This window comes from Coturnix japonica, chromosome 8 (genome assembly GCF_054131305.1).
Source record: "Coturnix japonica strain WE chromosome 8, WE-NBRP24, whole genome shotgun sequence".
NCBI lineage: Eukaryota > Metazoa > Chordata > Aves > Galliformes > Phasianidae > Coturnix > Coturnix japonica.
Window position 1 is genome coordinate 4831763 of NC_140670.1, and position 23839 is coordinate 4855601.

The window sequence follows — 23839 nt, forward strand, 5'->3', positions numbered from 1 at the left end:
CCAAAACTCCGGGTGTTGCTAGCTGGAAAGCAAAGGAACAGCTCTATTGTCATTGCATCTCTGTCTTGGCTCAGCACTGATAGCGCTACTGTGTATGGCAGGATGGATTAAACTGGAGGTTAACAGTGGAAACGTAAAACACAGACAAATGTCTCCATTTCCGAGACAGGCAGCAACAGCACCTCAAACTGCACAGGAAACAAAACTCCAAGGAAAAGCAAAAACTTAAATATGCCTCAAACACTGCATTGTACCTCAGCCACTCCAACCGGACAAAAGCAGAAATAAAATGCCTTAGATCATGGCACTGCATTCAGTATAATGTCCTGGCCACCCCATCCCCACCCCTAAGAAAGCTGTTGGCGTTTTACACAGCTGTGCTCATTACAAGTGTAGGGTTAGGATAGAACTGCAAAGAGATGTTTATTGTGCTCCATGACACATACATCGCAAAAGCTCTTCTATCTGGCTGATGAGAATGAACTGAGAGCCCAGTGAACTTCAGCTGGCTTTTTAAATCCTTGCTATTGCAGCACCCTGCTGCATTATGCCTTAATGGCATTTAGGAAAACACCATGTTTGGAAGCTCTGAGGAAAAAACGCATTTCACATTCTAAACTGAACTTTTTATGGTCAGTGAATCCCAACCACCAAGCTTGGTCCAAGCAAGTCATCACCACAGCCAAACACTCAAGTTACTTTAAGGCAACGTATCAGAGTCACTGTGGAATAGGCAAGGCCAACTTACAATGTTAGAAAGCTCTCCCTAGCAAAGTGAGATGTGATCTCAAGGAAAATTCAGTCTGATGACAGATTCACATTGCTCAAATCACAGTTAATTCTGCTTGTTGCTCTTCTACTTTACAAAATCCGGTGATCTAATTAATGTATTGCAAACTGCTAATTAGTTCCCATGAATCCCAAATCTGCTCATCTAACCACCTAAACACTTAATAGCCCTTTTGCCTCCACCCTTAATGTACGACTGTGTTGCTTGCATAAGTAAATGCTCACCATGGCAACAGCAATCTCATTAAGCAGACTTGATTGCTGTATTCTTTCTCCAGACCTTTAAAAAATGTGGAGTACAAACTGATATACTACTCATGTTAGACATACTTATTTGCCCAGCTCACCATGATTGCTATTTATTGTACATTTGTTGAAGTCCTGCAGGTATCAAGCAACAGCGAGCTCACTGTATACCCCAGTGGCTTGTATGACTTTGTTTCCTATTTTTAAATGGCCCTAATTCTCTAGGAGAATATCACTTGCTAGAAGGCTTGAGGGTTGCTTAGACGTAGCCTACCTTGAGTGAACTTGTGTTCCTTCTCCAAGAGCTGCCCAGAGCCATTTCAGTAATGTTTCCTGGAACCTCTTCCAAATTCTCAAGCAGATCCATGAGCGTTAGGACCTGGAGATTTTGTTGGAGCTCATGGGTGAACAATACTCTTTTTTTTTCTTTATTCAATTAAATGGGTCTCCCAAAATTTGCCTAAATCACTGAAGACAAACTGTTCATTGCACTGGGGTTTTGAAGGTTGAACAAAACCTTCAAAAGCTTTGCTGTAAAACTATCATTTAGCAAACATCAGAATGCTCCAGCCATGTTGGAATTGCTGAAGTTGTTGCATCATGTGTGTTTCATCTTATTTTACTTTGAAAAAAGGTGACATATAAGGAGAAGGCGGGGAGGAAAAGAATATTACATAAGATACTACTGAAAAAGCGGGAGCAGGCAGGAAGCTGATTTTTCCTTACAAAGCAAGTACGTGTGCGTACAAAGGGAGGTTTTCCCTCCACTTGTTTATTCTGGCAGGCAGATGAAATTGTGGGAAGAGATCAGTGAAACTGAGTCCCACATAAACAGCCCCATCCCCAGACTATCCTGTACTAAATCTTCTTTTAATTTGACTTACACACTAAGATTTTGCATCCTTGTTGTATCACTTTCAAAAGGAAAATCAATGTATTGGATCCTGTGGGATACAAAGGTAGGCTCTGGGGTCATTCAGCACAGGTCACTTCTGCTCTCTGGGATTTGCACTGTCCCCTGGCAATCTGGAAACACCCTGTAACATCACAAAGACTACTCTTGGGATCACCTCCTCCTTCAAGATACTACATGGCATGGAAATAGGACTGTGCTTGCTGCCACTTCAATCAACCCATCTGGAAGAGGTCTGCTCATCATGAAGGACACAAATGCTTGCTTTCTTCAAAAGGTTGCATAGGTTTGCCCTAGTAGTGGGTGACTGCAACAGGACATGCTGCCATGTGCTCACTCACAGCTATCCCGAGATTCATCTGAACAGTCTTCCATCTGAAAGAGAAGAACTCCCAGATTTTTTGGGGGCAGGTGATGCAGGCAAGAGGAACAGAAGTCAAAGACAGGAAGGTAAAGGGAGAAGAAAATGCTCAGCTCTACCACTGGAGAACCTCCCATAAAAGGAGCTACAGTGTTCTGACATTTAACATTTAACACTGCTGAAGGTCTGAAAAGGCGTTTAAAACAAAAGCATCACTCTTGCATTTAAAAAGTTAAAAAGAGTGATTCAGTGAGTAGCAGCAGCACAGAAGTGGCTGGAAGCATCTAGCAAACATACATCAAACATGGATGTGGGATAGGTCAGAAGGAAGCTGGTGGGGCTGAACAGCGGGACAAGATGGTATATTAAAAGGAAGACATCTTTCAAATGAAGCAGCTTCAAACAAATCAAGAAAGAGAAAAGAAAAAAGAAAACAAAGAATCAAACCCTGTTTGGTTAAAAGGGAAAACACCATAAGGCAGGCAAAAAAAAGCGCATGAAGTTACAACTTCAAAAGCCTTGAAGACAAATAATAAATCCTTCTCAATCACAGCAACAGCAAGGAGCCTGACCATGGGCTGTAGGGTCTCCAGAGGCTCGTGCTCTCCAAAGAGCATGCTGAGAGGAACAAAGCTGTGTGAAGAAAAGCTCAGTGCACTTTTACCCCTGGGTTCAGCAAGTAAGATCTTGGAGACATCCTGCTGACTCTTTCCTCTTACCAGAGTAACCAGCACTAGTCCCATCACCAGGAGGGGATCCAAGCCCTCTAAACGAACATGAACATATCCCCAGGCCCAGCTGGTGCTCACCCAGCACTTCTGGATGAACTCAAGGCGAACTACGAGCTGTGGTTTGTAACCAGCTCTGCTCATCGAAGGATGGAAGTGTCTTTTTGACAGGATCCAGAGTGCTGTATACCACTGAGACCAACATCTGTCCTAACAGGATGAGTTGACACATGAAAAAAATTCAGCTGCTTTGGGGAAGAGCCAACATGCTCCACAAGTCTACTGGAGTTCTTTGATGAAGTCCACATGCACATGGGCAGGAGAGGTCTGGTCAATAGAATTGGCTTGGATTTCCAAAAGGCAAATGACAAGGTCTGAAAGGCTGTTAGAGAAATTAAGCTGCCATGAGATGAGAGGAAAGGTCTTTCCATTTATTATAAGAAGGCTAAAAACAGGAAAGAGTAGATAGGAACAAATGGTTGTTTTTTCCTAATGGATGGAGGCTAACAGTGCTCAAATCTCTTCTATTCAACATCTTTATAGACGATCTGTAAAAGGGAGGAATAAGTAAAGTGACAACACGTCAAAGATAGTAAATCACTAAACCTAGCTAACAACAGCACAATGTGAAAAAGATACCGAGGGACAAAGTATTAAATAAGCTTAACATTCTGAAGAAACATGGTGATAAAAATCAGGACAAATAAAAGCCCTAATCTTACACTTGCAACAATGGGCTGATCTGGCCACCTTTATTCCTCCTCCCATCTCAAAAACTGGAGAGTAGAATTGGAAAAAGTACCGAGAAGTGTAACTGTAAGGAGCACAGGTCTAGATTGATTCCTGTTGCAGGAATAAGTGCATTAGGGGTTTCCTCAAGGGAAACAGGCAGCTCAGGAGACAAGAAAGGTCTTGAACTTATGTGCAATGTGGGAAGTAGCTAAGCAGATTTAGGGGAAAAAATTATCAAGAGCTTCTACATAGATAGAAAGCAGCCATATGCAGGAAATCCGAGTCTCAAAACACTGGAAAGTGGTGGATCGCCAATCAATAAGCATCTCATTGGCTCTTTTCATCTTCCTAGGTATCTGCTGTTGAGCACAGAGACAGGATACAGTGTTAAGAAACATCTGACCAACCCAGCGAGGCCATCTGTATATTGGCACTTCCAAAGTATCTGTATATAAATAGGCTGGAATAAATTGAGGAACTCAAGGACCCTTCTTGTAATGTATAAAAGCAGCGAGTATAATAGGAGAGCTGTGCCTGGCGCCTGATCTGGATGTCTGTTTTTGTTCTACAAGGGGAGAGATGAGCTGTTCTATCTTACAACTTGTCTTGACTCGATAAAAGGAAGCTTTTATCAGACAGCATTTAACATATGGTGGCTCACATAAGGAAAAAAGCATAGTTTTCACTTATACACTGACACAAATCCTATATTCACCACTTGAGAAAACTGCCAAGTGCTTTGTCAACATTTCAATATTATCATGTGCTAATTAGAGAAAAGAAAAAAACAAAAGAAACCAAACAAACCACCCAACCCCCCAAGTTTCTCTACTGCAGATCTACTGCAGATCATTCTGTGGCTTGAAAAGTGATGCAAGTTGTCTCATTTTGGCAACATCAGGAAGCTGGAAAGATCAAAACTCCTCAGATCTTTGCAGTACAACAAGTCATTTGCCATTCTTGTAATGGAGGAAAGTACTCCCTAATACACCTCCCAAATGCTCAGCGTATTTTGGAGAGGAGCTCAGGACATGCCAAGAGGGGAACATGACCAGCACTGCCAAGTGATTGTACACTGCTGCTGCTGAAATGTCACTGGTTACACACTGTCTGCTTGGTTCAGTGCCCCCCAAAAAACTGGAATATTAAATTCAGCACAAGTAATGATGGATGTACCAGCATATATGGACAGGAGACTGGGGGATGACTAAGGGCTTCTGCTGACAAATGCAGACAATAATTGACAGAGAACCAAAAGCAATGAGTTTGCTGGAAGCTTGTTAACACCCCTCTGTGGATTCCCACCCTTTTTCCAGCTGGGACAACTTCTGAAAGGCACTTTCCCATACTTCCACTGGAGGGCAGGAATATCTCACTTATCCACCCGAGACCCATCAGCTCCTTGGCACAGATGATAGATGCTCAGAAAAGCTCTAGCAAGGCCCTGCCTTCAGGAGACTTTCTTGTATGATCACCGATTAATTCATTTTCTATTCTATGTTTATAAGCATCTTCTTGTCTTCTTTTTATTTTTAAATAATATCATTATTTCCAAAAAACATTACAACAGTAGGTTTACCTTTATGCCTCATACAGCATATTGATGCCCACCCCCAGAAGTGCCCCTTTGCCTGCATTACCTGCAGCACTCCAAGGTCTCCTATGCTTCTCAAATACCTTTCCTGTAGATAACAGATGTATTGGAAGTACTGTGCTGGATGGTAGGTCCCAACCTCTCTGCTTCCCCCGGAGGAAGTAAAAACATTTTGCAGAGTTGATCTGTAACATTTGTAGCTAAATTAGTGAAATCTCAGAAGATTGCCCAGCCAAGGCAATAAGGTACACTAAGCTGCCAAGAGACACAAGGCAAGATCTAATGGAGAAATATATATCAGCATTAAAATCCGAACAATATCTAGGTAATAGTGAGCATAGCCCACTACTGGGAACACTTCTCCAAACTAAAGCTCCTAAGTTTTGAAAACCAATTCTTATACAATTAAAACCAGAAATGACAAAATTATCTTGCTGTTTGCTACAGTGGCCCTATGTTAGCCCCTAAAGTAGGAGGTAATTCTGCAGGCAAAATGTTTCCCAGTCTGTTTCTTTCTCTGCCAGCTAGATTTCAGTCCATGAATGGGAGACAGTAGGATGGTGGCAGCTCCAGCACTGTCCTGGCTTTTCTCTATTGACTTCTGGTTCATTTGCTTAATCTCTCCACATCCACTTCCTTATTTGTAAAACGAAGACCCGCTGGGAGACTTATTTAAGAAGGGATCATCTGTGGAATGCGTGGGATAGGCACAAAAGCCCATTTAGCCCAGCACGTGCCCTGGAGAACAACCATGAGGATGCTGAGGAACAGGCAGGGCAAGCCTGCCGTGCCAGTTCCTTGAATACTCAGCGGTTTCACGTGAACCGCTAGATGTGTTACATGAAGAAGCAGAGTTTTGACACCAAGATGATCCTTGGAGTCATCACCCTCAGAAAAAGTTCCAAAATAAGGGCGTTGGGAGCAGGAAACATAGCTTAGCATCTCATTGGCTATAATAAGAAGAGGACTATGCCACTATTTGTATTATTTGATACAAGGTTTTTTTTTTTTTTCATTAAAGTCTTAAGTTTAATGAATCTTTGTGCCACAAAGACACTTCTTCCAACAGAAATCTAAGCAGTTGCAAAGGAATAACCCTCTTTACTGCATGATATGATACAAAGATCAAATCAAAGCAGGCAATCTTTGTATTGCAAACACTTCTCCAATATCTCCCACTGGTTACTTCACATACAAAATCTTTCATCCATTCCTGCTCTCAAAGAGAATCACAGACTTTTTTAATTAGCTCTTTTTCTAGCTTTGTCAGCATCCTCAATAAACAACAGTTGTAACTGCTATTCACTAATAAGACAGAAAGACCCAATAGCACTTCCTTCTCCACATAATAAAAATACTACTTAGCCAAAAGGTAAATACTGACTCCTGGGGAGGAATTATGCAGACAAACTTGGTTTCTGATAAAGACTGTCTTCCTCCATTTCCCCTCCGCTAATGGCTATGCTGTCACTTGAAACTCCCAAAAGAGAGTTAATGCCTTCTTTTCCTGGAATTAGCAGCAGTGGTTTTGAATTAGCTTTTCTTGCCACGACACAGAATTGATAACGAGTTAGAAAAGGGCTGAACTCAGCTACATGCCCAACAAGCATAATTGTGAAATTTTTAATGTAAGGTGCTGTGGTGTCAAACATCACCGGCTCCTGATTAAAAACAGGCAGCCCAAGGAAGGTCAGAACCATTTGTAAGGGATACACGGGTATTATGAATGTCTGCATCCAGCAGGACAAAACAGTACAATTAGAAACTGCTTCATCTTGTATATATATCTGCTAGTAGAGTGGGTTTCAGTCCTTTCTAGCCCAGACCTGCAAGAACTTTCTTCACAGCAGCTGTGGTGTAGTGCTCCAAACTAGTAGAACCTCTCATCTTGGTTCGCAGAGGGAAGAACAAGCCTGTTTATTGAAAAAGCTGCTAAATGCTCTTTTCTGCCCTCATTTCCAGCCTGAGAGGGAGGTGCTGGGCAAGTGGCTGCAGAGGTGTACTGCCCTGTGATGAGCAGCCACAATGAAACATGCTGCCTTCTGCCTTTGCTGTGTATTTTCCTCCCCTGCTATTTGCTTCCTGCTTAGTTGCTCTGATACTCTACCCTCCTCCTGTATCTCTCTTGATTTTTCTACCTGCTCTTTATCCATTAAATGACAGAGCAGGCTGCCCTCCCCAAAAGCAGAGAAATATCAGCTAGAGATGCTCCTTTGTGACACTAGACACGTAGGACCTAAAAATCCTGCCTTTCTAACATCAGGTCTATGCACAACTCATTTTTAAATCACAGAAGCAAAGGAAGTGGAGGCTTGGATAAAAAAGGATATTCCTTAATTAATTCCATGTCTTCATCCTGTTCGATTTATTTTTTGTCACTGCTGACACCACTGGGCTGTGGCTGCTTCAACCCATCCTTCCTGCCATTTTTCAACTAACCCTTAGTTTTTATAGCTGTTCCTTGCTATGGCTGAATGGAGAGGCAAGAGGTTTGTCAGAAATGTCTGCCTCCTTGAGGATGCTACACAATTTTGAGTAATTTCCTTTTGCTCCTGATGGTTTCTGATAGTTTGGATACTCCCCAGGAACAGGCACAACCCCAGATGCAAGTTGCATGGTAGGAACCAAGAAGTTTAAGCACACCAGGAGAGATACAGCTCTGTTGCCTCTCCCCCTCCACTGGAAAGAGTAAGGAATCCCTGGGCTCCAGCATCCCACATTTGGATGTGTGCAGGAGTCAGGAGCAATGATCCAGAAGGATTGTATTTCTCCACAAACCAAAAGGCTGAAAGCATCCGGTAGCTCAGATGAATGGGCAGCACACAGTAGGTGACAGTAAATACATGGGTAAAACTGAAAAGAGATGCCTGTAAAGAGAAACAAACTTCATGGCATGGATAAAGTGTATGAGTAGATGCTGTGTTAGGAGGTGAAATACTCATCCCTCCCTGTTCAGATGTTAGATAAAAAGATCATTTTGAAAAGACCTTTTCCGTGTCTATCTTTTAATGTGACTCTGCATGCAAGCAAAGTTTGGCAAAGCCACTGTCTTTAAACCCAAACCTGTTGAAAGATGCACTTTCACCCAAGGCAGTCTGGAATGCAAGCATCACCTAGGAAATTTGTATTCACACTACACTGCTGTGAGGAATGTCCTGAGGAGGTTTTCCTAATTATTTCCTACTAATTACTAATTACTTCAGCTAATTATCTCAGCTAATCTATGTTACTCACCTTGATTCACCTGCAGATATTGATGCAGTGGATGCTAAATGGTATACAGTGATATATGAACTAGAAAATCTTCCCTTGCAAAATATATGGAATTACACGCCTATGTCATGCTTCCAATTCATGAGCTGTAAATAATTTTACCAAATGGAGAGGTTCTTATTGCTTACAGTGGAGAACCTTACCTTGAAATTGCTGTAAAAACAGGCAATAAACATTGTTATCTCCTCATTAGAAAATGCAAACCTAACTTTCAGTTTTCAAACACAGATTTTCAAAGCAAAAAAAGCACAGAACAACCCAAGAAAAATATTTCAGGAAGGAGGATCTTCTCCCCTTGCTTCCTCCACAAGGAAACTCAATTACGATCAACTTCCTTGTGTCTAACTTGCCTTGATTTTCCCATCCAAGTTTATTTGACTCTGTGCTTGTTTGTGCCTGCTCTGTAACGCTGGCAATTCGGCGCAGAAAAGGAGCTATGGTTTGAAGATTGCTCTTCAGTTCTTTATTCTCTATTGTCACATCAGCCCAGGTTCCCATAGAAACTGAGAGTAAAGAGTGAAAGTGTAAAATACAAATGAACAGGTCTAAGCTGACAGTGTTACATTTTATTAGACGTATAAATATGAACAACAGGCACTGGGTACAAGTGCTCTTCTAATAGAAAAGCTAGATAATGCTCAGTCTATCAAGAGCGTAGAAGGAATATAAATTGTAAAGACTGGAGTCAATGAGTGCCGACTATTAACAGACTAATAACTGCTTTCTAGCATTGAACCGCATTCTAGATGAAACCATTGTGGCCCTGAAATCCATTCAGAGCATTCCTTTTCAGAACAACCAAAATACTTGCAGGCCTGATCCTGAATTCCCTGGGCAAGCTAAATCATTACTGAATCTCATATATTTACCTCAGAGCTTAATACTGCAGGAATGGGGCAGCAAGCACTAATTTCATGGATGTTTATGATGTTTTAAGTTGGATTTTTATCATTGTAAGTGAGTATCGGTGTATAGAATGAAGTTCTTCTTTGAATAACTGTTTCTGATCGTGCACTGTGCTGTAATTATCTGCTATATGAGTTTGTTCATTTCATAAGCATCTCCAAGAGGGTAGGGTAGGTTTTATGGAACAGATATTGCAGAACCAGCTCAAAAATGATGCACAGCCAGAGGAAACCCCTCTATGATGGATGATCCCAATGGAACACAGAGCTCAAAGCACACCCAAAACGCCTCCCTGACATCAACCCCTACAGTGACCTCCTGGCTTCCAAGTCATGTAAGCCCTCCAGCCCTGCTGGATCCACATGGAAGCAGCCCATGTGGCCCATCCAGGACACAGCTGTAGCTTTTCAGGCAAAGCAATATTTGTGCCTGAATTCAAATACTCCATTCCCCTTTTTAATACCTCTGCCTTGCCCCAAGCACCTCATCTTGCTGCCTACTAAGAGTGAAGGTTGGTCTGAGCCCTAGCAGAAGTAATTTCACCAACCTCCAGCTTCTAAGCACTTCACGCACTACAAACTTCTGGGGAATTAGGAAAACTTTAAAATAGTTCAGGTAAGAATTTTCTTCTTTTTTTTTTCTTCTTTTTTTTCCCCCCAATCTAACATGTGACATCCAACAATCATGATGTTGAAAGGGGAATTCATTACTTGTAGCTCCTGTTGACTTCTTGAGTGATATGGCCCCTGGCACACCCAGAGCTCAGCCTTTTCATGTGAGTCTCCTCCATTAAAATGGCACAGGAGATGCTGCCCGTCAAACAAACACTTGAAATTTCTTCCCCACCCATGTTCAAAGCAAGACTGCAAAATGCTTGAAGCCATTCAAAGAGACTCACTATAAAAGGGCCCTTCGCTCAGGGGACTCCTAACTCATCCAAAAGCGTCACCGACCTTTATGTAACACGTTAGGAAAGCGAGGAAACAGGGCTGCTGTCTTCCAGCCTTTAAATCTTGTATTTCTCTCTTGAAAAGTCTGAACATATTCTCCACTTCCAGAAGCAATAAGTGTTGGATTTTCTGGACAATGATAAAAACTTGCCTGCTTTAAACAGAACAGGCATAGAGAAACAAAGGAAAAAACCTTAATTTTGCACTTTTTAAAAGTTCACCTAAAATAAGGTTCTGGTTATTAGAGTTTTATTTTAGTTGATTGGAAAGAAAGCACAACCATATTTAATCTTAAGATGACTTTGTGAAATGCTGAGCACAATCCAGGGCCAGGGAGTTTGCTCCTGGTACTCAATCTTGGAGGACTTTACCCTTTGCAGAGGCTGCAACAATAAAAGGGAAAGCAATTCCTTTTTTTAAATGTCAGCTTCATCATTAAGCAAGGGTGCATTGGAAACAGCAATAATTTCAGACAGGACTTTCTTTCCTGAGCTGTGAACTTTGGAGCATTATTTTCTTGTTTCAATGCTATCTTTCACAAGCAGGAGCTGATGCTTTTACTAAGCACATGCTCAGTGCTTAACAAACATTTTTACAGCCAAACCTGACCCAGATACAAAATCTAATGATTGAGTTTTTGCATACTTATTAAAACAGCTTATCTGTTAAGCAGTCAGGTTGGTAAAGAGATCATAAAGCACTCCTGAAATCTTGAAAAGATAAACTTAAGACCTTCATTTCCTTAAATGTATGAAATCAGAAAGCATGCTAGAAAGCTGGGGAAATTTAAAGAGATGGCTCATTTTTCAAAGCATCCAAGTAACCAGCTTTTCTGCACAGCCAGCATCTGTTGGGACTGACTGGCAACTTTCCTACATGTTACAAGAGCCACAGCTGACTGCCAGCACATCGCTTATTACCAGCTCCCAAAAGAAAGTAATAAGAATTTACTTTGCCATCAAAGATGAATGATAGCATTTCAGTACAGAAACTCGCTCTAAGTGAAATAAGGAACAGCTATCCATTAAAACCTTCGTGTGCAAGAAATGCACCTTTATTAGAAAGCATCTTCCTAAAGCATGACAGATTAGGTGACACACGAAGTGCAGCAAATCTCCTGATTTAATTTGAGTATAGGGTGAGTACAAGGAGCTGAAAATGCACCTGCAGCTGTGCTGGGTGTGGGTGAAGGGACAGCACAGTCATTTATAGGCGATAATCAGCAGCCAGGCAAATCTTCCTCAATTGGGAGCTGTAACTGCAAATCCACAAATGCTTCCTGAGCACAATTTGTTGAGATTGTATCAGACTAATCCCTTGTTTTGCTATCAACAAAGTGCCTTGTTTGATGTGTTCAGCAGAGTGCCCTGAAAATCATACCTGAAAATGAAGTAGCAAAGCCTATGAGATATTAAAAACAGAGCACAAAAACGTTTGCATGTGATGGTACGCTGAGCAGATAGAGCTAGAAATGCTTCATTCCCATTACTGAACATGAATTTCAATACAGTTGTGAATGATGTCCTTTAAAGTTACATCACAAATTTAATTATCATAGCCCTACCATAAGCCTCCAGGTAGTTCTATATTAATGTCCAAAATAATGGGCAAGATCAGGCTCTTTTTTCATCTCTCCAGAGGCTTGCAGAGACTCAGCTTTCTCGCATATACTAAACTTCATTTTATCTATATTCTTGACACTTTATCTTACTGTACACATAAAAGAACCGTGAGATGAGTTATATCATGAGATTTTCCTCTTGGACTGTATTTTTTTTTATTATCACCATTTTTAAGGAGACAATTTAAATACTTAAAGCTCAGCACTTCCCAAATCATTTAATGGAGTATTCAGTCAGGCACTGAGAAAAAATTATAGCAAATGCACTCGCAGCTGAGTTTTGGCAGTCGGCAACGTAGGCACTGCACTGCCAACACTGCAATGGTCCACCATTGCTTGTGTTCCATAGATAAGGGTGAGACTTGGGTAGAAATCCCAACTTCACTGTAGGCTACATTACACTGTAAGTTTCTTCCAGCAATTAATCTGAACCTGTACCAACTCCTTCCCAACACAGGGAAGAAGGGTGAGAAAGAAGAGAAAAGCTTTGTTTTGGTGTCTCTGCTGCAGGTGGGAAGGAGGTGTCAGCAGTAACTTTGGAGTTAAGCTTGTATTGAGTTTTTCACTTACAGCAGGATGAGATTTCTTCCATTTCACAGTTCGGTGGTTGAATTTCATTTTGGAGTGTGACACAATTACTGTTCAGGGGTCAGCCGAATTTACTATGCATTTTTGGGTACCACGCTTACTTTCTCAGGGAAAACAATATTAATTCACTTTCAAAATACAGAACTTCACTCTCTGCTCTTTCTCCTCTCTGCTGTGTTTAAATAATCGCACGCACCAATATTTCAAAGCCTTATAGCTGATCCCAGTTCATCTCAGTCTGTATTTCCTTGTGTAAACAGGAAGAAACTGCTTCATCTCTCCCAGTTCAGCCAGGATATGTTAGCAGAGGGCAGATGGTGGTCTCCCTCCTCCTCCTCCCCAGGCACTGCAGCTCCGATCTCTTCCTCTTAACCCTCCCCTGGGTGGCTGACCTCACGTTTCTTTATTCCTTACCAGCTCTGTGTTCTAAAAGTAAGATCAGAGCCAAATCCTGGTGATCTTATGAGTGTAGGTCAGGTACAGCCATGGACAGCTGCTCTAGTGAATGCCAAAAAAGCCACAAACAATCCCACAGCTACTCCTAGCAGTTCCAAAAACGGATGGTGTCTATAGAAGAAGGATCACAGTTTTATTTATCACATATTCGACTCCGTTCAAGCACCCACATCTTAGTGACATCTCTATGAGGAAAGTAGGTCAGAAATATCCCATCCCCCAGTGCCATAATGGTTATAGAGCTACATATTCTTTAGGACAGCTCAGAAACATAGTGAGCATCCAATGGAAACTGCAACAGTGTTTTCATGTTACCATTGCCTCTCCATTTCTTATGGATGCCAAAGGTTACCCAAGTTTCTGCTTAGAGCTCCTAAGTCTGTGCTACACAAACGACCACGCTAGGATTAGTAAAGTATCCCCAGTGGTCTCAGAATAAAGTATTTAGATAAAAACCCAAAATGTTTCATATTTTTATACATAGACATCCTTCCCTCCTCCATCGAGTGCCAGCAGGCACAGCTGGAGCTGCTGAGTGTCTAGGTGCATTCACAGCAATATTCTTCTGTTTCCTCTGGAATGAGACTCATCATCTTTAGAAAGCTTTCTGCTGCATTTTTATTTCATCATCTCTGAGCTCAGATGGGCTCTAATTTTATAAAACAAATGCAGTAGAATATTATAATAGCAGCCTGCTTCAAAAGTACTTTTTTGTTTTTTTGGCTAACGCTTCAATCTGCCATCTGACACAGCCCATTATCATACTGAAAGGTCAAGTTAGCAAGGAAGAAGCATATAGATTATTACCTAAATAAAAATGACCTGTTTTTAAAAGCTAATCTAATCTATCCCTTGTGAGAGACACAGTACATTACACAGTGCATTTTCTCCAGAGGAAAGCAGCCATAAAGTCTACTCGGTGCACATCTCTGCATGAGTAATGCCAGTCTGCAAGTAAATATCAATTCACAGCCAAAAAAAGAAGTAACAGTTCTGCCATCTCCACTGCCTTCATGTAGGCATATGGCTCAGGATGGTCTCACCTTTGAAAATTATTTCTGAGAACTTATTTTCTAAGCACACAACTATTTGTTGCGGTAATGGGGAAGAACTGAGAGGTAGACGTGGATGCAAACTGTCATTGGCTTCAGGGTGCATGAAGAAAGGTTCCAAACACCAGAGGCCAAACAGCACTATCTAAAGGCAAAGTCACATTCCCAGAGGCTTCTTTTTTTGTTGTTGTTTCCCTTTACTCAAAATAGCAAGAGTTATTTGAACTGGTTATAAAGCCTAGAAGAAATGATGGGGAGTTATGAGTGAGACTTTTTTCCCTTTCTGCATAACCACAGCCGTTTTTTCCCCCCACTGCACCCAGCCAAGGCAAAAGCTAGTTCCCATATGGTCACTAATGCAGAAAACAATTGACACAGAAGGAGACAGAGCCAATTACTGCAGCCCTCGCTCCATCCAACTTCTGGAATGCTGGAAGCCAGAAAATATTTTCTCTTGCAGAACAATAATCTAATCACACAACACTGCGCTGATGCAGGGAGGCAGTGGATTATTTCAGCAAAGTCTTCCAGCTGTGGACTAACAGAAAGTTGAGCCTATATTAAGTCATTCTCTTTAAACGGTAGCTCCCATTTTGGAACTTCTAACTGAAAATCACACTTTGGTCAAGGGTTAAAAAACCCTTCATGGCTCATCTTCCTCAAAAAAAAAATAAAGAAATCTAAAGAATCCTTTTATCACACACACAAAATCCACGCATTGGCTATACTGACCAAACCACCACATGCAGTAGTGCTCACAGACCCAGCACTTGCATGCATGCAAAGCTTTCCCACCTTATCAGAACAGGAGGTGGCACGCAGGGTTCTGCCAAGGCACACTTGTGGAGCTGAACACAATTAGGACCAATTCCAGCCTCACAGCATGCACGCAGACACTGGCCACAACTCACACCCTGGTACTGCAAAGCACATAAGAGCCAATATCTATGCTACAGGGACACCAACATGTGTCACCAGAGTGCTGCCACCACCTGCAGGCAAACACTGCAATGGGAGAATCATTGAACAGTCTTTGCTCCCAAGGCGCACCGAAGCATCTCTCAGGCCAGATGAGAAGCACGCTTCTGAAGCAATTCTTCAGCTCCCTTCCACACTAAGAAGAGAAGTAGGCTCCTTTCAGGTGATGCCAGCCTAAAAGATGAGCTGCACTGACCCAAGCACTGTTTAACATCAAGTCTGAAGGAAGCAGACTTTGAAGTACTACAAAGGAAAACTACACAGTCTACACTTGCCACCAACTTCTTCTTTCCTCTTCAAATCCATTCTTCCTGACCTGTGCTAATTCCTCATACAGACATTGTGCAATAAACGTGCAAATCCCAGAGACAATTTCAACTATAAAAACAGCTCTCAGAGGAAACCGCATAAAGCAATAAATAAAAAAATAGGCAAAGGCTGCATAGGTAGGAAACATATGTAGAGTTAACAGTGGCCCTCCAAGATGCACCACTGAGGAGGAACACTTAATACTTTCTCCTTCTAACACACTGGAAGTCCTGAACAGCAGATGGCACCTAAGCATCAGCTACAAGGCCCCGCAAGAGGCACCTGCAAGTTGCACCAGCCAACCACACAGGCACTCACTGAGCCAAAAAGTCTTTCTAAATTAGCATGGCAGAGAATACTAGTGCTAAATGTATCCTACGTATTATCATTTTGGAAGATGGAGCATCATGCCACCTTGTCTACTTGGAAGCGTAAAGATGTATCTGTATCTTTCTCATTAGAATAATGTCAGATTTAACTTTAAAGCTGGGAGAAGAAGGGGAAAAATGGAAGGGTAAAAATACCTAGAAAGTATGCATACAAGATTAAAGAATATTAATAACATTCTGCACTAAAACTCAGTCAATAAATGGCTGTGATGTTTTGTTATAAAAGATGTAACAAAATGAAATACAAAGGGTAGAAATGACAGAAGGGATGACTGCCCAAATAAAATAAAAGGTTTGGATGGAGCTGTTTTTAGAAAACAGAACAAGTAAAGATGATGGCATTTGGGGCCAGAGCCGCTAGGAAAAGAAAAGGCCTCTGTATACCTACACAAAGGTCTCTGTTCCTTCAAGTCTCATAAAAAGACGGCAAATTTGGCTGTGAGTATCAAATGTTTACCCTCAGGGTTGTCATGGAACTAGAATGAAAGAAAGCAAAAAGTGCAATCAAAATAGCCTATGTCTGCAGAGAGCCTGGAGCAATATCATGAAGGCACCAGTGTCTGGACTTCAATAGGGTATTAATTTCAAGCCCCGCTGCCACAGGAGATCAACATCAGCAGACAATTCTGGCTGTGACAGGAGAAGCGTGGGGAACCTGGCCATCAGGGCAGACATGCTCTGCTTGGCAGGGTAATGCCCAGGCAGCCGCCAGTATTCCTGAAAACATCGAATTGGAAAAAGATGAACCCAAGAAGAAGCTGCTCAGCCCCTTAGGAACTGGAGGATTTCTGCATGCATGGAAAGCTCTTCTGACCCTCTAACTTCTGCCCAACAGCCTCTCAGACGTATCCTGCACTGGGACCACCAGCTCTGCCTTGCAAAGTTCTTGTCATCTTCTAGAACAGATATATAATAAAACACGGTGCTACCAATTCGGTACTCCTTTTTGCAATGAACACCTGCCCAAAGCCTAAGTCCTGCTTTAGGAACACAAATTCTTTATTGGATGTAATTGATACTTGTGCTTTTGAAGATTAGGCACCTACAAATTAATAGAAATTTAACAGTCATCTTGATACTGATAGATTTATTGGAAAAATATAATCACTGCTACTCTGTAGACTTTTTAAAAACTGGCTTTGTCTTCCTTATGGGCAGCAGTAGAAGAAATGTTACACTGTTCACATATGTGATCACCACACCAACCAAAAGCAGGGTCTGACACTGTAATGAAGTCATAGAATGATGTCCTTTGCATTTCTCTGTGTGTTTATGCCTCCTGAATGCCTGACCTTTGTGTGGATCCACTTGATACATGGCGAGTAAGAGTATACCGAAAACATCTCTTCATCCAAATGCCTTCTGTCACTGCCACATGAGCACTGAAAATGAGATGCTAGCTACAAAGATGCAAAAATAGGATTTATTTTTTTTAGTGTGATTTGAGTACCTAAATGTGCTTTATGTGCTGTTTTCTTCCATTTTGCAGACCACTCAGAGGAGATAAGCTCCTGAAGGACAATTAGCTGAAGCTAATTAACAGCAGCTTGAGAAGTACTCCAGGTTAAAATTTCTGCCAAGTAGACTCTTCTCTCAGAGGAGCTTTATCTTGTGAGATATAGAAACAATGACACGAGGGATAAAACTCTGCAACATATCTCACATCTATCTTGGAGTAACTTTGTCATTATTTCCTATTCTATTCATCATTTTGTAGGCATGCACTTGCTTTCAAAGGCCAAGCAAACGTGAATATGGTTTTCAAATAAAAAAACCGTGGTATATTTTTGGAACAACATTCCTTTTGTAATGTTTTTCAAGACAGACAGCACTGATCCCTTCTGCCTTTTCAAAGACAAAACGCCAATATATGACAGTTCATAATATCACTGGCCCACTACAGTATGAGTGACAGGATTCAAGCAATAGCCTCTAAATTTTAAGATGGCAGGAAAAGTTGTTAACAAAATTAATCAATTCTTTCAGTAAGGAAACAATTCCTCTCTCATCAATAACCCTCCACTTTTTCCTTTACCTTGGACAAGATAGTTGGCATTAGAAAAGAACAAGCATAAATGATGTACAGTTACAATTGTACAGTTATAAAGTTGATGGATAAACAGAGGTTATGTAATAGAGAGAAGACAAATGATAAAAGCTTACCAATGTTGAAGCTTGCAGCAAACTCCACAAAGAAGCAATCTCCAGAAGAAGAGATGCTACCTGAGTGGTGGTCAGCCCTTAAATGACATCTAGGAGAGGTGGAGCCAAGCTCCACCCCTTCTGGTAGCACAGCTGAATTACCTTCACCTGTGCTCCCACAGCTGACTCATTGCTTGCCTCTGGTGGTCAATCAGAGGTTCAGGCTATGATCAACAGTTTCCCATACAGACGTAAAAGCTCAAAACTGTTGATTAACAAAATGAAGAATTTATCCAAAATAGATCCGAAATTCATTCTCCTAAAGGCACGTTGTAAAGTGTGCAACATTTCCTGGAAGCTATCCCTAAAAGTTGCAAAGCCAGCATGAAAAGCTCTCCATTACAACCTGCACACATCAACAGTATGAAAATACATTACTACATGATACACTATCAAAAACACAGCTCAGTATTGAAAACATGAGAACACAGATGATGAAATGGGAAATGGCAAGTTCTATTTGAAAACTTTAGTGCCAACGGATTCTGGCGTGACTCATTAAAGCTTCTGTGATAACATCATCATCTCAGTAGTAAAAGAAAAAACGATTCTCAATTTCATTATCAATGCTTTCTATGGAAATCACAATAACCCGAACAGTAACACCAAAAATAAAGTCTGAAAAAAATAAAAGCACACACTTAGAATCACAGGCTCATAGAATTGCTCAGGTTGGAAGAGACCTTCAAGATCATCAAGTCCAACCGGGCCTAACCGTTCTGCCTCAGAGTACTTAAGACCACCTCTCTGTAAATTACTTAGGTTAATTTTCAAACCAGTAGCATTATTTTCAGGTTTATAGCTATTACTAATAGACTGTATGCATAGAAATGTACAGTACATTTGTATATAACACATGGATAGCTATTTATCCACTATTATAACATGTTGTCCATTTGACTTTGTGTTCTGTGCCTCAGTTATCTGTCTTTTGGGTTGGTAGAGAAGGCTGATAACCTTGACTATTTCAAGCTTCTTTGGTTTAATGAGAAGTCTATGTGTGACTTCAGAGCAGTCTTAAATTTAGACCACTGATTAAAAGATGTTCATTCTGAGCATCTGACTTGGAGAAAACACCCAATGCCTTCTTTCATGTGCTAAGAAGAAGAAAAAGTAAAATCATTTCTTACATAGCAACTTCAGTTACCTTTTAAATGACTCTGGCTTTTAAATCTTATTGGTTTATACTCACCATCACTTGGATTGGAATATGTTCTTCTCTACAAGCTTTATTATTGCTACAGAATCAAGTGTGGACACACCAAAATCTTTCAATCAAAAACAAATTGTGCATCAAGAATGAATTATGAGTGTTTCTGGGGGAGAATATGTTAAAATCACAATGCACCGCAGCTCACTCCTGAAACAAATGAGTATTTATAGCAAGGAATTTAGACAAATATATTGCTTCATGTCAAAATAGATGTAGCATTCACTCACAAATGACAAACTTGATTTACCATTCTTTGTCTCAGAACAAGTTTTGACATTATGAAAATGTCTCAGAAAGACTGCAGCTTTCTAAAGAAAACTCATATAAAACTGCAACTTCCTTCATTACCGGCTCTTTTCAAGCCCTGTAATTTCCCACCTTTCAAAAAAACTATTTTGTGATTTTTCTTTAAGGTCTGAGGCTTCTCTGGACTCAGACATCACAGTGAATTTGGGACCACCCAGCTGGGCACCTGCCTGAGGACACCATCTCCATGTGGCACGTCCATACTCATGAAGAGCACCAGGGAGATAAAATGAGGTTCATCCAGAGGGAAATTAAGAGTAAGCACTTCATTCACTGCTTGTTTAAGCTGTTTTACACTGTTATGTTAAGAAAATGCAGGGTTTTGGAATTACAATATTCACTATCAAGAAAACCACTACAGAAAGAAAAACCAGGTGAAGATTTTATGCTGAACGGAACAAACTGATGCACTTACTTTGCTTTTGCTTCTGCATCTTCATAGGCTTTATTGGAAACATCATCTAGGCCGCCGATCAGATGTTTGAAGGAGCTGTGAAAGAAAACAGAGGTGTATCTTTGGTTAACGTCCGTCTAGAGGGAACCATGCAAACCAATGTGGCCCCTCAGCAGCAACCGGGGGGCGCTCCTTAATGCTCCTGAATAATAACCAAGAATGTCCAAGTTTCCTTATCCAGCTTTGATAGGGACTGAACCCAACCCCTAACAAGTTTCACAGTAAATCTGGCATTGTTAAATTGGCTGATAAGTCCCATAATGTTGAAGTGCCGCTATGATATCCCTGGTTTCCAACCACAAACCCAAGAAATCCCTGTTTTTTTAATTGAGGGATAATCTGTACTTCAATATCTAAGCTTTCTCAGTGCAAGAGAAGCAGAGACCAAAACACAGGTGTGAGAAATAAAAAGAGGAAAAAACCAACCAACCAACCAACCAACCAAACAAACAAACAAAAAAAAGTAGAGAAGGAAAAGAAAGCAAGGGCAGAAACGTAAGCAAATTATCATAAGCTGGATTATTTAACAACATGGAAGAGGCTTTAATTAGGCTAAACATTGCGCAAGAGAGGGCAAAACGTGCAGAGTGCCTGATACAATCAGCACTCCTGAGCAATCCCCAGTACAAGCAATATTTTGAGAAGTCTCCTAACACCACCCCTTGTCCCAGGGGAGATGCAAAAGGCACAAACATATGGGAAGAAGACTTAGAAAATCTTTTTATATCATGAGTGACTCAAACAAGTGGACTTGTCAACTAACAAGCATTGCTCCAGAGGAAAAATAATTACAATGGTGACTCTTGTGTCTGTGTTAGTGATATTACACAGCGTCAGAAACTGAAAAAGGAATGCAAAATTTGAATGCTTTATATAATTCTAATAGTTGAAATCTATTAAAAATCTATAATTAAAAAATTTGGGTGAAATTATACTTCCCTTCCATGCTCTTTCATTATTTGCCAGTGCATGTGTCTCGCATGGGGTGTATTTTTTGTGACAGCATGGTGACTAATCTCAGCCCAAAGGCCACAGCTTTAAAATGGAGGATCCTGAGGTTCTGTTCTATAAGGTCCTGATCCCCATGAGGTGTAAAGAGAAGAACAGAATGGCTGTTCAGTCAGAAAGTTTCAAAAAAGTCATTGAAAAGTTAAAAAAAAAACCAAACCACAAAACAACAACATCTCAGGCCATATTTACACACAGGAGAATAAAACACTTCACATTGTCCTCATTCATTAAAGAATTTCAGGACAAAAGAGAATTGATGCAATTCATCAGATGATGCCCATAGATGGAGGTAGCAGTGTTCAGTTTCTTTGTACTTTGTTTTCCCTCTAAACACTTGGTTTCTGAATGCACGGCATTATAAGATAAGGAGCTGTGAATCTCAGCTGTTGGTAGAAATATGGTGATAAAGAGAAACGAAATATTTTCATCCAGCAGTTGCTTTTGGCTTTAATAAAATGTATCTGTAGAAAACATTACATGCTGTGACATCATGTTCCCTTTGCCTTTAAGGGTGGTGAAGCTGTTTGGATCATGCTTTGCTGAATAATCTCAAACACGCTGCAAGTTCTTAAGTGGGAGCTTAAGTGTCTTGCTGCATCACGAGACGTCTGACCTTAGGAGAAGTAGCATGGTGCATGCACTACGAGCAGAGGATACAATTTCCAGAAGAATGAAGTAAGGCTTAATTATTATCGGCTCTTGCTTTACAGATGGCAGCTGCAAAAAGCTGTGTTTTACCCATTATTGTAATAAATACGAGACAAGAGGTCACAGTCGGGAGATCTATTTATACTGTCTGGATCTAGAGTTACGTGCTGTAACAGGACTTTCCATCATGGTCTTTTGTGTAATTATAGTCATCACCATTCTGGAAATATCCTCTACCCACACAAATTCCCTCATTGTCCCACTTTGCTTAATTTCTAGTATTAATCATGCAGTCCAGGGAATTGTTTACACTGCACAGGGAAAGCTACAGGAGCTCATTAATGAGGAGGAGAAGGAAAGGAACCCTTTGCTCTTCTTCCACTGAAACTGCATGAAGATCTTCTAGCAAGGCAGAAATTAAGCAGGTTGTACGCTTTACCATTTGGATGTGATATTAATCAGAGGATCTTTTCAATGCAAAATCCCTTACTCAGCAGTAAATACATGAGAAATTCAGTTCCAGGGTTTGACACAGCAAGATTTGTTTGTCTAGAGATGAATACGTGCCGTAGGATGAAGCCAAGCCCTTGCAAGACAGCAGCAAAAGTAAAGCAAGATGTAGATGTTAGTGCTCCACAAACCGGTATTTAGACAATTGAGCAACACTGTAATCCTCCTGGCATGCTATAAGGCATGACCTAAGGCTTAAAATGCAATTTAAAATAGCAAGACTTGGGTTGCTTTCATGTGGTTATGAAAATGTGGTGGGGTTAGACATTCTTTTTTTCCTTTTTTTTTTTTTTTTTTCCGGCAATGTGAACAGATCTTTGTCTACTGAAACTGTCAACAGGCAAAAAAGAAGTCACAGAATGGAGTAACAACAGTAGGTTTAACATCCTTCAGTTTTTCCTTGACTGTCATAAGCCAGATTTTGGACTGGGAGGGATTTTAGAGTCTGCTGGAATCACTCTCTTATTGCCCGTCATCTTGTAACATCCCCAAGATTTTCATCAGAGAACCGCTCGGTTTTATTCTGCACAGCCCTCTCTTTTCATTTTGTTTCCATTCTGTCCTCATAACCAATTTTCTCCATGGATAAATCTCACCCCAACTGGGAAAAATAGTAAAGCAGCAAAAATGAAAATCTCCAATGAAAGCATTCAGCTTAGCTTGTATAAGGTCAGTCATGCTAGGATAATACCCTGCTGGTTTTTTTCCTTCTCTGATTTCCATTGCCAAGAGGTTTGACACAGTAACCTTTCTTAGCACCTTAGAGCAATCCCCTCACAAACCAAACGAAGGCTCACAAATAAAGACAATAATGTAAAATCCAAACTGAAAATACCCGGAATATTTAAAAGGTTTCCTTAAAAATATCTGCCCCTATGTGAGCATGTGCAGCTGAAGGAGACATTAAGAAGAAAAAGATCATTTAGTACTCAGTATCTGCAAATACCAGGCAGTTCTGCAATACTGCCAGCCTCTGTCAGAAGCAGCTGTGCCCTGAGTTTCAGCTTGTAACTAACATTTGCATTGGGTAATTTTGTACTCCTAGCACCCACAACATTTACACCTTAGAAATCTCAGTGCTCCAGGAAAATATTGTTATCAACATAAATGAATTACAAGGAGGGGAAAAAAATCACATATAAATAAAAGATTAATCTGAATCGTCAGCTTCAGTGCAAATATTCTTACAGTTAAGAAGAACGTTATTCTAGAATCAGTAGGTAGATGTAACCACCAGATTCTGCTTTATTACACAGGACCTTAGCAAGTCAGAAATACAAAAAAAAAACCCATGAATTCTTAAGAAAAAAAGAGTAAATGAGATATGACAATAAAAACTGTTATAAAACATTAATATGTTTACTGAGATCATATCTTCTACCTGATGGTAATACTACCTCTGCAAAAAGCTTTCTAGTTCCCCATGCACATAATGATTTCACAAATCACAAATGGTCAGAAATGGTGCTGAGCAGTCTGACAATTGCCATGAACAACATGAGGATTTTGCTGATGTTTTCAAGCTGATTTCCCAATTCCCCCAGCTTCAGTGATGGCAAGAAGAGCACCTTTGCTGCTCCAGACAGATAGCCTGTCTGAATTCCCTGCAA

The 23839-nt window shown here is 40.7% G+C and overlaps 1 protein-coding gene across 1 annotated transcript in view; it reads right to left on the reverse strand.

Annotated features, from left to right (window-relative positions):
• PRKG1 (protein kinase cGMP-dependent 1) overlaps nucleotides 1-23839 on the reverse strand; it is a 304417-nt gene that overhangs the window by 34544 nt on the left and 246034 nt on the right. Inside the window, exon 9 of the mRNA XM_015866197.3 lies at nucleotides 20022-20096. Coding sequence (XP_015721683.1) covers nucleotides 20022-20096 — 75 coding nt within the window. The remainder of the gene's footprint in view (nucleotides 1-20021; nucleotides 20097-23839) is intronic.